General features: G+C 41.3%; 1 protein-coding gene across 1 annotated transcript; it reads left to right on the top strand.

Moving 5' to 3' along the window:
- The first annotated feature begins 5,629 nt into the window (after window positions 1–5,629).
- On the top strand, window positions 5,630–7,279 carry LOC148014742 (GDSL esterase/lipase At3g48460-like). Its single transcript, XM_087666834.1, has one exon. The coding sequence runs from the start codon at window positions 5,817–5,819 to the stop codon at window positions 7,128–7,130; it is 1,314 nt and encodes a 437-aa protein (XP_087522960.1). The 5' UTR covers window positions 5,630–5,816; the 3' UTR covers window positions 7,131–7,279.
- The last annotated feature ends 5,754 nt before the right edge of the window (window positions 7,280–13,033 follow it).

The following is a 13,033-nucleotide window of genomic DNA, read 5'->3' as shown; positions in this document are numbered from 1 at the left end:
CTAACTCCCATTATTGAAGAAGCACTAAATGACCCCAAGATAGCTAGGGAGTTGGTAAAGAGTACCCTCAAAGACAAATGTCGTGACAGTATATGAGGTAGTTTCAAAAGAAATAAAAATGAGAAAGATAGGGTCTAGTACACAATAAAAATAGCTACAAATTTAGGAATAATATTACTCACTCACAAGACAAACAAAGAAAGGAATACCAACTCAAAGGGAAAAGAAGAGTGAACAAGAGATAAGGAAAATGGTAGAAGAAGCACATCAAGCCAAGCTAGAGGCCATTCAAAAGGACAAAGGAAAGAAGGAAAAATAAGGATGACTAGGAGAAGACTAAGGATAAAGGATCCACCAAAGTAAGAAAGAAGAAAAAGCGTATGGACAATAAAGCACCATCACAAGAGAATGATGCCTTGAAAACAATTGTACAAGAGTCATGAGAAATAGAAGCAAAGGGCCAAGCTAAGCTATAGTAAGAAAAGGAGGAGTTGGAAAGAAACAAGAGGGAAGACAATCATCGGGCTATAAGGAACTCAATGGAGGAGACTACAGGGAGAAGTACATATACCTAAGTTCCACCCAACCACCCTAGCCTAGAGTAGACTTAAGTAAAAGCACATAGACTGTTGTGAGCACCACAAGTAGAGAACAACCTATCGGGGAAAAGAACAGTCCCAGCCTCTATAACACCATTACCACAACTAGGTCAACTGGCAGAAAGAGGCACCTTATTGCCAAGTCCTACTCCTACCACCACCCTCAACAAGTGGTGATGGAGGCATCTAGGTGACCTTGGCGGTAAAACTGCAATGCTTGGATGCCATCTATTTATTTGTCTCCAAAAGAAAGTAAGAGGGACCAGCGGTTATAGGGTTAAACAGATTGGCTATAGGAGAGACAAAATTAGAAAGGAGAGGAGAAAAGGTTCCAAGAGTAGAATGACGATCCTATCATTACCCTCATCCTCCAATGGCTTGGACAAGATTTTGATGATGTGCTCAAGACCTTAGAGGAACAAAGAGACTAGAAGGAGGAAGAAAGGAAGCACATAGTGCCTACACTAGAGAAGGATAAGAAAGTTATGTCAACTTGCAATGGCATTACACAAGAGATATATCTACACCCTAAAAATGGAAATGATAACATTGGCGAGGAAAGGGATGGAAAATGACAAGTGTGAGGAAGTGCTGCAACAATATGAGCAAGAGAAAAATAATATGGAAGAATGGGAGGAACTTCATAAGGAATCCATGACCATCATAACCAAATTAGCAGATAGGCTAAAATAATAGGTAGAACAGATAAATCGTTTGCAAAACGACAAAGAGAAAACTAGATGGATGAACAATAGGTTACTTAGATTGGTAGAGAAATGGGAAGAAGGGACTAAGAGCTAGGAGCACCTTGAGTGAAATGTGGAGGAGCTAACCAAGGAAAAGGAAAATCCCCAAGAAAGTAGAAAAGAGAAAGGTTTTGTATTGGATGCTTTGACCAAGTGGCAAGATAGAGGATGGTGCAAGCCATGAAAAAGATCGATCAACTAAAGGAGAGAAATACATGATCAATATAGAAGCTTGCTCATAGGCTGGCAAAAGTAAGGTATGAAAAGGAAGTAGCCAATTGACATGGTAGAGAAAATAATGAAGATTCACTCGAGGAGCTTCACCAAAGCTGGTATTAAAATCAAAGATCCAACCAAGGAAGACACTCTCTACGGCCTTATGAGAGAATTGTAGATGTCTAGAGAGGCACTTCAGAGCACTCTAGGACCACTACCACAACCTCATGAATATGAGCCCATATGAGATGTAATTGCACTCCAACTTAAGGAAGAGGGTATCACTCAAGAACAACTAATGAGATTAAGCTTCATGATCATGACACTTGCATTGTCATCACCCCCAATTGATACGGTGGTTTGAAACATTGAGCAGAACTTGAACTCTATCTTGAGTAGGAAAATACTGAGTACTACTTATATGCTATTATCTTAAGTTTTTGATGCCTCTATTAAGCAAGGAAATAGCTATAGAGAGGAGTAAAGACTCCATCGCTTGCTCTTTGATATTCACACAGGGATTGATAGGTATGCCATGGCCAAATTAATCCTTCGGCCTACCATGTTGCCACCCTTCTGCCTCAATATTCAGAAAAACATGAACAAAAGCTGCTTCACCATTTGTGATCACCTCTTCCTGCCATTCACCCAATTGAGCTCATTCAAGAGATACCTAATGAGCAAGGCCTACCTTGAGCATTCACTCAATCCCTTACTTCCACCATCTCAAGGCAAGGGAAAAGACAAGGAGTGGTGCTTATATTACTCATCACCACACAAAAAAAAAAGTACGTGCATATGATTTTTGTTAGCTAGTTTTATCCTCAACCCCCTAGCCCTTTTCCCTACAAATTATCAAGGTCCTCAATAATAGGATATCCCAAGAAATTGGTAGACGTATCTCCCTTAGAGCCACCTCATTACACCAATAACCCTTGATGGATTGGGTCCTCAAGTGCGGGATAGTCCTGAGTCTTCGCTCTCTTAGTGTATACCCATCTTCCAATTGTAGAGACCACCCACTCACCTCCCCACACATCATGCACTATTTCCCTGCAACCATCTTGAAGTGTTGAGAATAACCATTGACAATCACATTTTTCTAACCATCACATGACCTCTTACCCTACCCACCACCATTCTACACAAGTTTCAAGCACCTTTACCAATGCCATGGGACTAGCACTTAAATAGTGAGGAGGGTAATGTTAATTGGTTACAAGCTTGCAAGCACAAAAAAGCAGGAAAAATGACCAAGAAGCAAGAAAAAGTGGAGAAGAGAGAGATGCATATTAAAATTTAAAAAACAATTAAAATTTTGAGAATGTACAGGTAGTGAAAAATGATAAAGGATTGCATTATGTGAAAAACAAGAAATATACTAACATTGAAATATCATGTGGTCTGATGGGATGAAATGTAAAATGAAAATTTTATGAGCGTTGGGCTCACTCCTATGCAAATTGTATAGTGAAGGCGCATTTAATAGTTCCCAAGTGCATGAATCTGATTTTTTCCAAAAAACTGGATAGTTTAATGGGCCATAAGATCCTAAGGTAGGTTGAAGAGGAATGAGTAACGTGGGCACTCAGAGAAAGTTAAGCCTTGCCTAAGGTTCAAAAATAAAATTTCATATATAAGGTTGAAAAACCTTTTGGTAAATAATCCATGAGACTAAGAATCAAAGTCTTGTCTCTTTCTCTATCTCTTTGTCAACCATCTATGTTGCTTTCACCATTGCATGTGAGATAGGCTAAGAGAACTGGGAAGTGTTTTTTGGTTGGGCTTGTTCTCTTGTTCTCTTGCTTTCTACCTACAACTTCTCCATCTCTTCTCCTCACCTTCTTGGTATTTTTATCTAGTTTGAGAGGTAGAGAGACTGAGAGACAATGACAAAGGCCTAAGAGCTTGAGGGGGCTTGAGAGAGAGAGAGAGAGAGAGAGAGGGGAGAGGTAGACTCAGTTTGGTTTGGAGGCACAAGTAGAGGAGACTTCTTGCACCTAAAGATTGAAGGATCGAGAAGTACAGAGCTTGCAAGCACGATTGAGGAGATCATCAAGGCACATTATGGCAAATGGGAGTGGATGGAGAAACCCCTAGTGTCCATGATATCCAAGATGATTAGATGTAAGGCCTCAATTCCACATAAGATTAGTAGAGCTAAGCTAGTAGCTACACAGATTGTGGTAGAGGCCCTCACTCGATGGATCGCATGCATACATTTCCTATGGGGCTTACCCAGACACAAATATGTGAGGTTGGCTCTTGAGTCCTCTGGGAAGCTTGCCACAGAGGGTGATACTTCATGTTGGTATGCAAAGATGTTGGCATGGTTTGAGCTACATGGCTTTAGCATGGATAAGTTACCCCCCTTCTAGTACTCCCTTGATGCACCATCTCTTAATTTGAGCATGTTAGAGATTTGCAGGATCATTAGGATGGATCTTACCCAATCGGATATCAGGTGGACGTGGTTGATGCCAGGATAGGAGCTAGGGACAAAGATGGCTTTCTACTGTGAGCATTTTGTTTGTACTATAGATGATGGATTTATTGTTGGCTCGAGATACATTGCGACCCACCTTTCCCATGGGATCAGATTTTACTATTGGCTAGTTACACACCTCCTCACGTTAGCTAGAGATTGAGACTGACATATATAGATCCATCCCACCAGAAGAGTGCATACGCTAGATTATACGTCAATTACAGGCAGAGATAGAGGAGCATTGTATCTTCCACTACCTGACCTATTATGAGATCTGTGGTTGTTTCCAATGTCTCTTTTAGAGACAGATTTGGACCATTGTCCAAAGTCATGGATTTTACCGATTAATGAGGCCTTGGCCTTTTTCTCCTTGAGATACAATGGCTTCATGACATGTGCCTCATAAATACATTTACTCCACGACACCAAGGCCCTTTATAAAGGCAATTCACAGACTTCTTTCCATAGGAGACAAGGAGACTTCCGCACAATTACAACCCCAGTCCACACAAGAGATTATCTGGCTGCCATGGTCCACACACAAACAAGGAGTATTGATTGATCGGGCCGTTCAACTTAGTTGACCAGGACATCCTAGGTCTCGACACAAACACCGATGACACCTTCATAGGCAGATATAGGGAATTACCGCTCTAGCTAGAGCTAGGCCCTCCATACCCACATGAGATTGTACCATCTAGAGCTCATTGTTACTAGATAGAGGTCTACGTTTTACAAATAGCCAGATTTAGTTTCCTTTCTTATTTTGCTTTGTGCTACATAATTTGCCGAGACAGTTATACCATTATACACATTATTGTAACTCATGGTCTCATAGGTCATTTTGGCCTTTTCTAGACGTTAATATATCATTTCATCTCTCTCTCTCTCTCTCTCTCTCACACACACACACACACACATAAAGGTGGTTGTGAGTTGTGACTAGTGAGCTCAAGGACTAGATTTGAAGTTTGAGATTGGAAGATGGGGGAATAGGGTGGAAAATTGGCCATTTTATAGTTGTAGTTTCCTCATTATTAGAATGATGAGTTTTAGCGTGATAACTTATATGTGCTCTCTGTAATATGTATATATGAATGTGTGGGTGTGTGTGTGTATAAAAACCTATAGATTTAAAACTAACCATAAAAAGAATTGCTTATCAAAATTTGATAATACTAAATACCTAAGTTTTCACAAAAAGTAGTTAAAATCTTTCAACAACCTTGAATTCTAAGGTACCCAAAACCTATAAATTTAAAAATTACAAGTAAAATCTTGAAATTTTGGTGGGATTACACTAAACCTGGGTTTTTTTCCAGCTGGGACCACAACCAAATTCAAAAGCTTGGATTGGATGAAGCCAACCGTCCCATTCTTTGAATTAAAAAAAGTTAGCGCTTGGCCCAAGAGCCAAGGTAACGAGCAACAATTATACTAAAAGTGCAAGTAGCAGCCTGAAGGACGCGCCTGGCCCAAAAGCCAACAATTACACTAAAAGCGGAAGTAGAGGGAGCAGGGACGCGGACCGCGGTTGCTTTTGGCGCTTACAGTTTCGCCTTCGGAGTTCGAAAAGCGGCCGAATTTCCTTCCCGGCTTCCGACTTCGTAAAAGTATTAATAGGGGAGACTCGAGCGAGGCCGGCGCAGAAGCGCAGAGAGGGCAGACACAAGAGAAGCACGAGCACCGCACGACACACTCACGCGCAGACACACAAGACCGAAGCTCGAAAGCGGAAACTCAATTCACCGACGACGAATATTGACGATGGCAAGCGCGACGCTTCCGCTGCCAGCCAAGGCCCTTCGTCGTCTTCTTCTCCAGCTTGTTCTTGTTGCACTTACAGTCCTCTCGGCGCATGAGGGCTGCCAGGCTGCCAGGCGCCTGGGACCGCAAGCAAGTTCAGTTATGTCGATAGGCAGATCGCAGGAGGAGGCCGATCCAGCTCATGCGGCGCCAGCTCTAACCAGACGTAGCAGTGCCTTAGCACATTCATCAATATCATCTGCGCCGCCATGCCCCGCCAGCAGCTTCTCTCCCGTGTTGGCCTTCGGCGACTCCACCACCGACACCGGCAACAATCCAGGCTCGATCGCTTCCAGCCTCCCCTACGGCTCCACCTTCTTCCACGAGGCCACGGGTCGCTGGAGCGACGGCAGGCTCATGGTCGACTTCCTGTGCCAGGCTCTCGGGGTGCCTCTGCTGCCCGCTCACCTCCGCGTACAGCAGCAGAACACCACCAGCAGCAGTAGTACTACGGCAGCTGCACGCCCACGGATCATGCAGAACGAGAACTTTGCGGTTGCGGGGGCCACAGCTCTAGACGTACGCACTCTGGAGCAGCTCGCAGGAGTGAACTCCAGCACTCCCGACTCTCTGGACGTCCAGGTGGGATGGTTCCTCGCGGACCTCGAGGCAACCAGTAGACGTACCTCCGCCCCCCTCGACATGAGCAACGCTCTGGTGTACATCGGCGAGATCGGGGGCAACGACTACAACTACGCTTGGTCTTCGCCGCAGCCCGACCCCTCCTCTGTCGCCGCCATGGTCCCCTCCGTGGTGCAGAAGGTGGCCAGCCAGGTCGAGGACCGCATCCTCAGCACAGGAGTCAAGAGAATGGTGGTGCAGGGGGAGTTCCCCATGGGCTGCATGGCCACCTACATGTCCCGCTTTGCCTCCTCTCCGCACGACTCCCACGGTTGCGTCGCCCACGTCAGCGCCGTGAGCGACCGCCACAACCAGCTGCTCAGCGCTGCCCTCCAGGACATCGCCTCCCGCCATCCTGGCGTGGACATCGTCTACCTCGACACCTCGGCCGCCTTCCTGCAGGTGTTCGACCACGCCTCCGACTACGGCTTCACCAGCACCCAGGCCGCCTGCTTCCCGCGCTTCATGCCGAGCTCCTTCTCCCTCCCGGCCAGCCCCTGCGCCAACCCCAACAACTTCATCAGCTGGGACGGCCTCCACCTCACCGACGCCATGTACGGGGCCATGATGGGCCTCATGCTCAAGGACCCCGCCTTCTCCTCCCCCTCGCCCAGCTTCCTCACCACTGCAGCCGCCGCTTGCGCTTCTAATTGATCTTATAAGCATCTATTCTTATCACCAGAGCTTTTCCCTTCTGCAGCTCTTTAATTGGCTTCCCTAATGGTAGCTCTTTGTATTATCAACCGTCTTTGCATGTATGGTGGCAACCATTTCATGTGCGTATTATTTATATTTTCAAGTTCTCGCCAAATAATCGCATCTCTCGAGTCTCTATTTCTCTACATATATTTGTGGATAGTGAGATTTCCTCCACTATTTAGGAACTAGGACAAGTTTTTGAAATTACGTCATGTGCCTATACACACACACGCGAATATATACGTGTGCATACACAACACGCATTCTCCTTTATTTATTTTGATGAGAATTGTTTACGTCACTCCTACAAGTGCATTTCAAAGGCGAAGCTCAAATGCGAATCGCAACCACCAAGGGAAAGGTTGCCACCACTTTTATGAAGATCCTTTCAAGTTCCCATAAGTCATATCCTACTTTCTAGCTTCGCAAAGGGACACTACTATATCGTCTTTTACCTTGGCCCACGATTCGTTAACCACTCTCGCAACCTTGACCCTCCTGAGAAGCCTAACATTCCTTGTGTGAGTGCTTGGAAGAATTCCACAACTCTAGAGACCCTTCATGTCAATGTCAGGAGTCTCCAAACAGTGCTTGCTTCACGGCACTATCATTTGCAAATTCTACCTAGATCTTGCGAGTTTGCCTTCTCGTTTCTCACATGCTACTACCAACCATGGGATTGGGTGCCATCCCCTACTACCCTTCCTACTTTCATAACAAGGAGCGCAGCTCCTTCTTGAATCTCCTACAACCTTGCAAAGCTAGAGATAAGTGCGATGGATACGTAGACAAGCACTGGCATCAGCATCATTTTCATGACCCATGAGTCTACATGCATAGCCGAGGGGATGGCTCTTTCACCTTTTGATTCTCCCTCTACTACCTTCACCTAGCTTGCTAGTTTCTTCACATTAATACATATATCTAGTAGATATCCCAAGTATTGTAACACCTTGCCTAAGTTAATCCACTTGAACTCCTACTAATATAGGAAAGGTTATGGTTTATTCTTCCAACGTAGATACATGATCAATAATGTGATGGCTAATCCGTGAGTCACATAATCAATGTTGTGATGGCTAGTCTCTGAGTCACATGATCCATAAATTTTTTCATACGATGGGATAATAGTTTCTACTAGTTCCTTCTCAGCTCCTCAGACATTATTAAAGTTATCATCTACCAAAACATGCATATAAAGTTATGCCCCTTTAATGCTAGTGGCAACCCTTTTATTGAAAACCGTGTTGAATCTTCATATGACTACAAGTAATAGTGGAGGAAAAGGGTATGCCTATCAAACCCATGTTTGACCCAAAGAGAGAAGGGAGGGGAGGGACACTTGCACAATTCAAGTACTTCATAATTGTAGCATTAGAGAATGGGTCTATGCCATGTTGACCAATCAAATTGCAAAACACATGAACTTCATGAATTCTATTAAAATCTACTAGTCAATTTGATGACATGCCTTATCAAAGTCCAGGTTGATATAGAGCAATACATATTGATGCTTGATACATGACCCATAAGAAAGATTACATTCAACACACAAGATAATGGATCATCCTTCCATACATGAAACGATGCTATATATAGTGCACAAATTTGCTTCCCAAAAAATTAGTTTTGTAATCCATTGCTTTGATCATCACCTTTTAACATTCAACATTATCATAGATATCCACTATGGAATTTTCCTTTTGTCCAAACATTTGGAAATGCGATATTCTAATCTCCTTTGGGAGTATCCCCTTCACTTTGATTCACTCAAATTATTTGTATACAAAGGAGTGTCCCATCCACTTCAAAGCAATTGGGATATGTTAGATGAACATGCTTTCCAAAGGTATAATAGGACCTCCACATGGATTCCATATGGTCCCAAAAATTTACTAATATGCATCTTGTTCACCACCAATTGTAATTTTGCTACTAAGAAGGGCCTTTCTAATAACATAATGTGTACTTACTTAGCCCTTCCACCTTGACGAGTGATTGTCACAACATTAGGTCATTAGTATGGTCACAAATGCACATGAAGTGAGAATGTGTGCCAACTTGTACTATCATAATCTAAATTCCATTGAATTCTAGCCATGATTTTTTGATAGCTTAGATACTTCTCACATTGAGTTTAGCTAATTTCTTATGGGCATGTCATGCTTAGCTTTAGTGGACACCCACACCTTCTTCATCTTCTAGGGGAAAGCCACTCTCCTTTACGAAAGGAAATGTTGAAGTACAATGGTGATGCTTTATCCTTGTATCATCATCGAAGCTAATTTCGAAGGTACACAATAGTGGCATATAATCCATGAGCTTGTATCTAGTAGATATCCCAAGTATTGTAACACCTTGCCTAAGTTAATCCACTTGAACTCCTACTAATATAGGAAAGGTTATGGTTTATTCTTCCAACGTAGATACATGATCAATAATGTGATGGCTAATCCGTGAGTCACATAATCAATGTTGTGATGGCTAGTCTCTGAGTCACATGATCCATAAATTTTTTCATACGATGGGATAATAGTTTCTACTAGTTCCTTCTCAGCTCCTCAGACATTATTAAAGTTATCATCTACCAAAACATGCATATAAAGTTATGCCCCTTTAATGCTAGTGGCAACCCTTTTATTGAAAACCGTGTTGAATCTTCATATGACTACAAGTAATAGTGGAGGAAAAGGGTATGCCTATCAAACCCATGTTTGACCCAAAGAGAGAAGGGAGGGGAGGGACACTTGCACAATTCAAGTACTTCATAATTGTAGCATTAGAGAATGGGTCTATGCCATGTTGACCAATCAAATTGCAAAACACATGAACTTCATGAATTCTATTAAAATCTACTAGTCAATTTGATGACATGCCTTATCAAAGTCCATGTTGATATAGAGCAATACATATTGATGCTTGATACATGACCCATAAGAAAGATTACATTCAACACACAAGATAATGGATCATCCTTCCATACATGAAACGATGCTATATATAGTGCACAAATTTGCTACCCAAAAAATTAGTTTTGTAATCCATTGCTTTGATCATCACCTTTTAACATTCAACATTATCATAGATATCCACTATGGAATTTTCCTTTTGTCCAAACATTTGGAAATGCGATATTCTAATCTCCTTTGGGAGTATCCCCTTCACTTTGATTCGCTCAAATTATTTCTATACAAAGGAGTGTCCCATCCACTTCAAAGCAATTGGGATATGTTAGATGAACATGCTTTCCAAAGGTATAATAGGACCTCCACATGGATTCCATATGGTCCCAAAAATTTACTAATATGCATCTTGTTCACCACCAATTGTAATTTTGCTACTAAGAAGGGCCTTTCTAATAACGTAATGTGTACTTTTTTAGCCCTTCCACCTTGACGAGTGATTGTCACAACATTAGGTCATTAGTATGGTCACAAATGCACATGAAGTGAGAATGTGTGCCAACTTGTACTATCATAATCTAAATTCCATTGAATTCTAGCCATGATTTTTTGATAGCTTAGATACTTCTCACATTGAGTTTAGCTAATTTCTTATGGGCATGTCATGCTTAGCTTTAGTGGACACCCACACCTTCTTCATCTTCTAGGGGAAAGCCACTCTCCTTTACGAAAGGAAATGTTGAAGTACAATGGTGATGCTTTATCCTTGTATCATCATCGAAGCTAATTTCGAAGGTACACAATAGTGGCATATAATCCATGAGCTTGTAAGAAAGAATTAGTCTTAATGTAACAAATGGTAGTTCATCTATCATCAAGATAAGCTTTGATATGCTCAGTCATCTTGCTAAATGACACCTAAAGACGGTAACTTTCCATATGTGATAAGTAGCCTACCATCCATTAGTTATGGACCTCACCTACTACTCCATTATACTCATGTAAATAGACCAAGTTATCAAGATAAGTATGATAGTTGATGTTTCATTTAGAAGTTGTTCTATAGTCCTTCTCTTGCATACCCTCTTGTGTTTTTCTCTTTTTCTCTATCTAATATCTCCTTCATGGTAGTAAAGTTTGTTGGATCTAGGATTGCACAAATGCAAGTACACAAGTTGGAAAGAAGAAGCTTGAAGAGCACAACTCAAAGTGTATTAAGAAGTCTCGATAGACAAGATTTACAAGACTAAGTATACGCTAAATTGAATAAGCATATATACAAGGCTGGGTAGGGGGGGAATCTCCTAACAAGGGAAAAATATACCATGATGGTCCTATGTATATTTACAAACATTACTATTGAGATATGTTAATAAATCCCCCCTAGAAGTGAGGCAATGAACAAGAGTTTGCACTCATGTATAGGGAAGTGCTATGCTCGGTGCACTAAAGCAATCCACAAAGGGGACCCCAAAACATCATTTACTAGCCTTATTTTTCTAAATATCATTTACCAATATCTACTTACTAGCCTTATTTTTCATCTCATTATTACTAGCCTTATTTTTCTAAACTTCATTTACCAATATCTACTTATTGGTACAAAGGAAAGCGTTTTCTTTTATTTTCTAATTAGCAACAAAAGCTTGGTCTACAATGCACATAATGGATTTTTCCCCCTCAAGATTGTTATTCTTGTAACAAAATATAAACCAAATCATTAAATGACAAGGTATTTAGATTTCTTTTAAGCATCAAACAAAGAATAGTGGCAAAACATTGATATGAATCAAGAAAACCATCAATAAAGTTGTTCCTTTACCTTTTTAATTAGCCACAAAAACTTGGTCTGGATTACACATAATGGAAAAATTTTGCCTAGATTGTTCTTCTTGTAGCAAAATATAAACCAACTCATTAAATGAAAAGGCATTCAAATTGCTTTTCTGCATTAAACAAATAATAGATGCAAAACTTTGCTCAGAATTAGAAAAACAATCAAGAACAATTTGCAAAAGTGAAGTGTTTGAAAAAAACTCATTTGTAGCTATCGTTTGCTCCTTTAGATATTTTATCCTAGTCAAAAACTTTCCAAGGAGTCACCTCCGCCCATATGTTCACTCTCTAACTAGTTACAAAGGTAAGAATAGGGGCCTCATTTCTTCTTTGATATAAATGTACAAGTCCATCCCAAGCATCCTTAGTTAACGTCTCTCTCCAACATCACCTTGTCATCCCTTTGACAAACTACTACTACCCTTTGTATCAACTAGTTTACCCATGAGCTCATGTCCTTCCCCTTCCTCATCATTGTTGGCATGGTGGGTGAGGCAGTGATCAGTAGGACCATAACAATATTAGGGGGCACCTTGCCACACTGTATTTGGTGACCATTCTTAGAAATTATATTGTCAAGGTTTGGAACCTTAATAGAACTCATCATTTGATCCCTTTAGATTATTGACATCAAATTTCTAAAGAACTATTTCAAACGTTATAGCCATACCTTCTTAATCAACCTTATATTGAGGTATGCATGCCACATGTGATCTAGTTTTTCTCATCTATCTCAAGCCTTCATGTCAACATATCTCCAAATATCCTTGTTTACCACACACACATTAAGCCTATTCCAAATCAATTTCACATTTCTTTTCCCACCGAAATTTTTCTTAAGCCAATGGCCCCTTGTGCATAGGATATGTGGATCACATATCTACATGTCATGAAATTTCCTAATCACCCCAACATTGGTTCCATGATGGCATATTCATATAAAAAATCTCAATACTTGGAGCTTTCTCAACATCCAAGTGATAACTATGAGAAACACACCATTGATACTTTCCTAAATTCTCTTGGCTCTTATCAATGAGTTTTGGAAAACAAATATATATTTCATTTAAGTGCCCTAAAAGGCTAGAAGGGAATTCACATTGTCCCTTTGAACAAATC

Source organism: Lygodium microphyllum, chromosome 25, assembly GCF_053477565.2.
Source record: "Lygodium microphyllum isolate KBCC chromosome 25, Lygodium_microphyllum_v1.1.10, whole genome shotgun sequence".
Classification (NCBI taxonomy): domain Eukaryota; kingdom Viridiplantae; phylum Streptophyta; class Polypodiopsida; order Schizaeales; family Lygodiaceae; genus Lygodium; species Lygodium microphyllum.
The sequence above is the reverse complement of the archived record's forward strand: the minus strand, read 5'-3'. Positions and strand labels throughout refer to the sequence as shown.

Coding starts and splice junctions, on each gene's coding strand:
- LOC148014742 (XM_087666834.1), top strand. CDS start 5,817: ATGGCAAGCGCGACGCTTCCGCTGCCAGCCAAGGCCCTTCGTCGTCTT.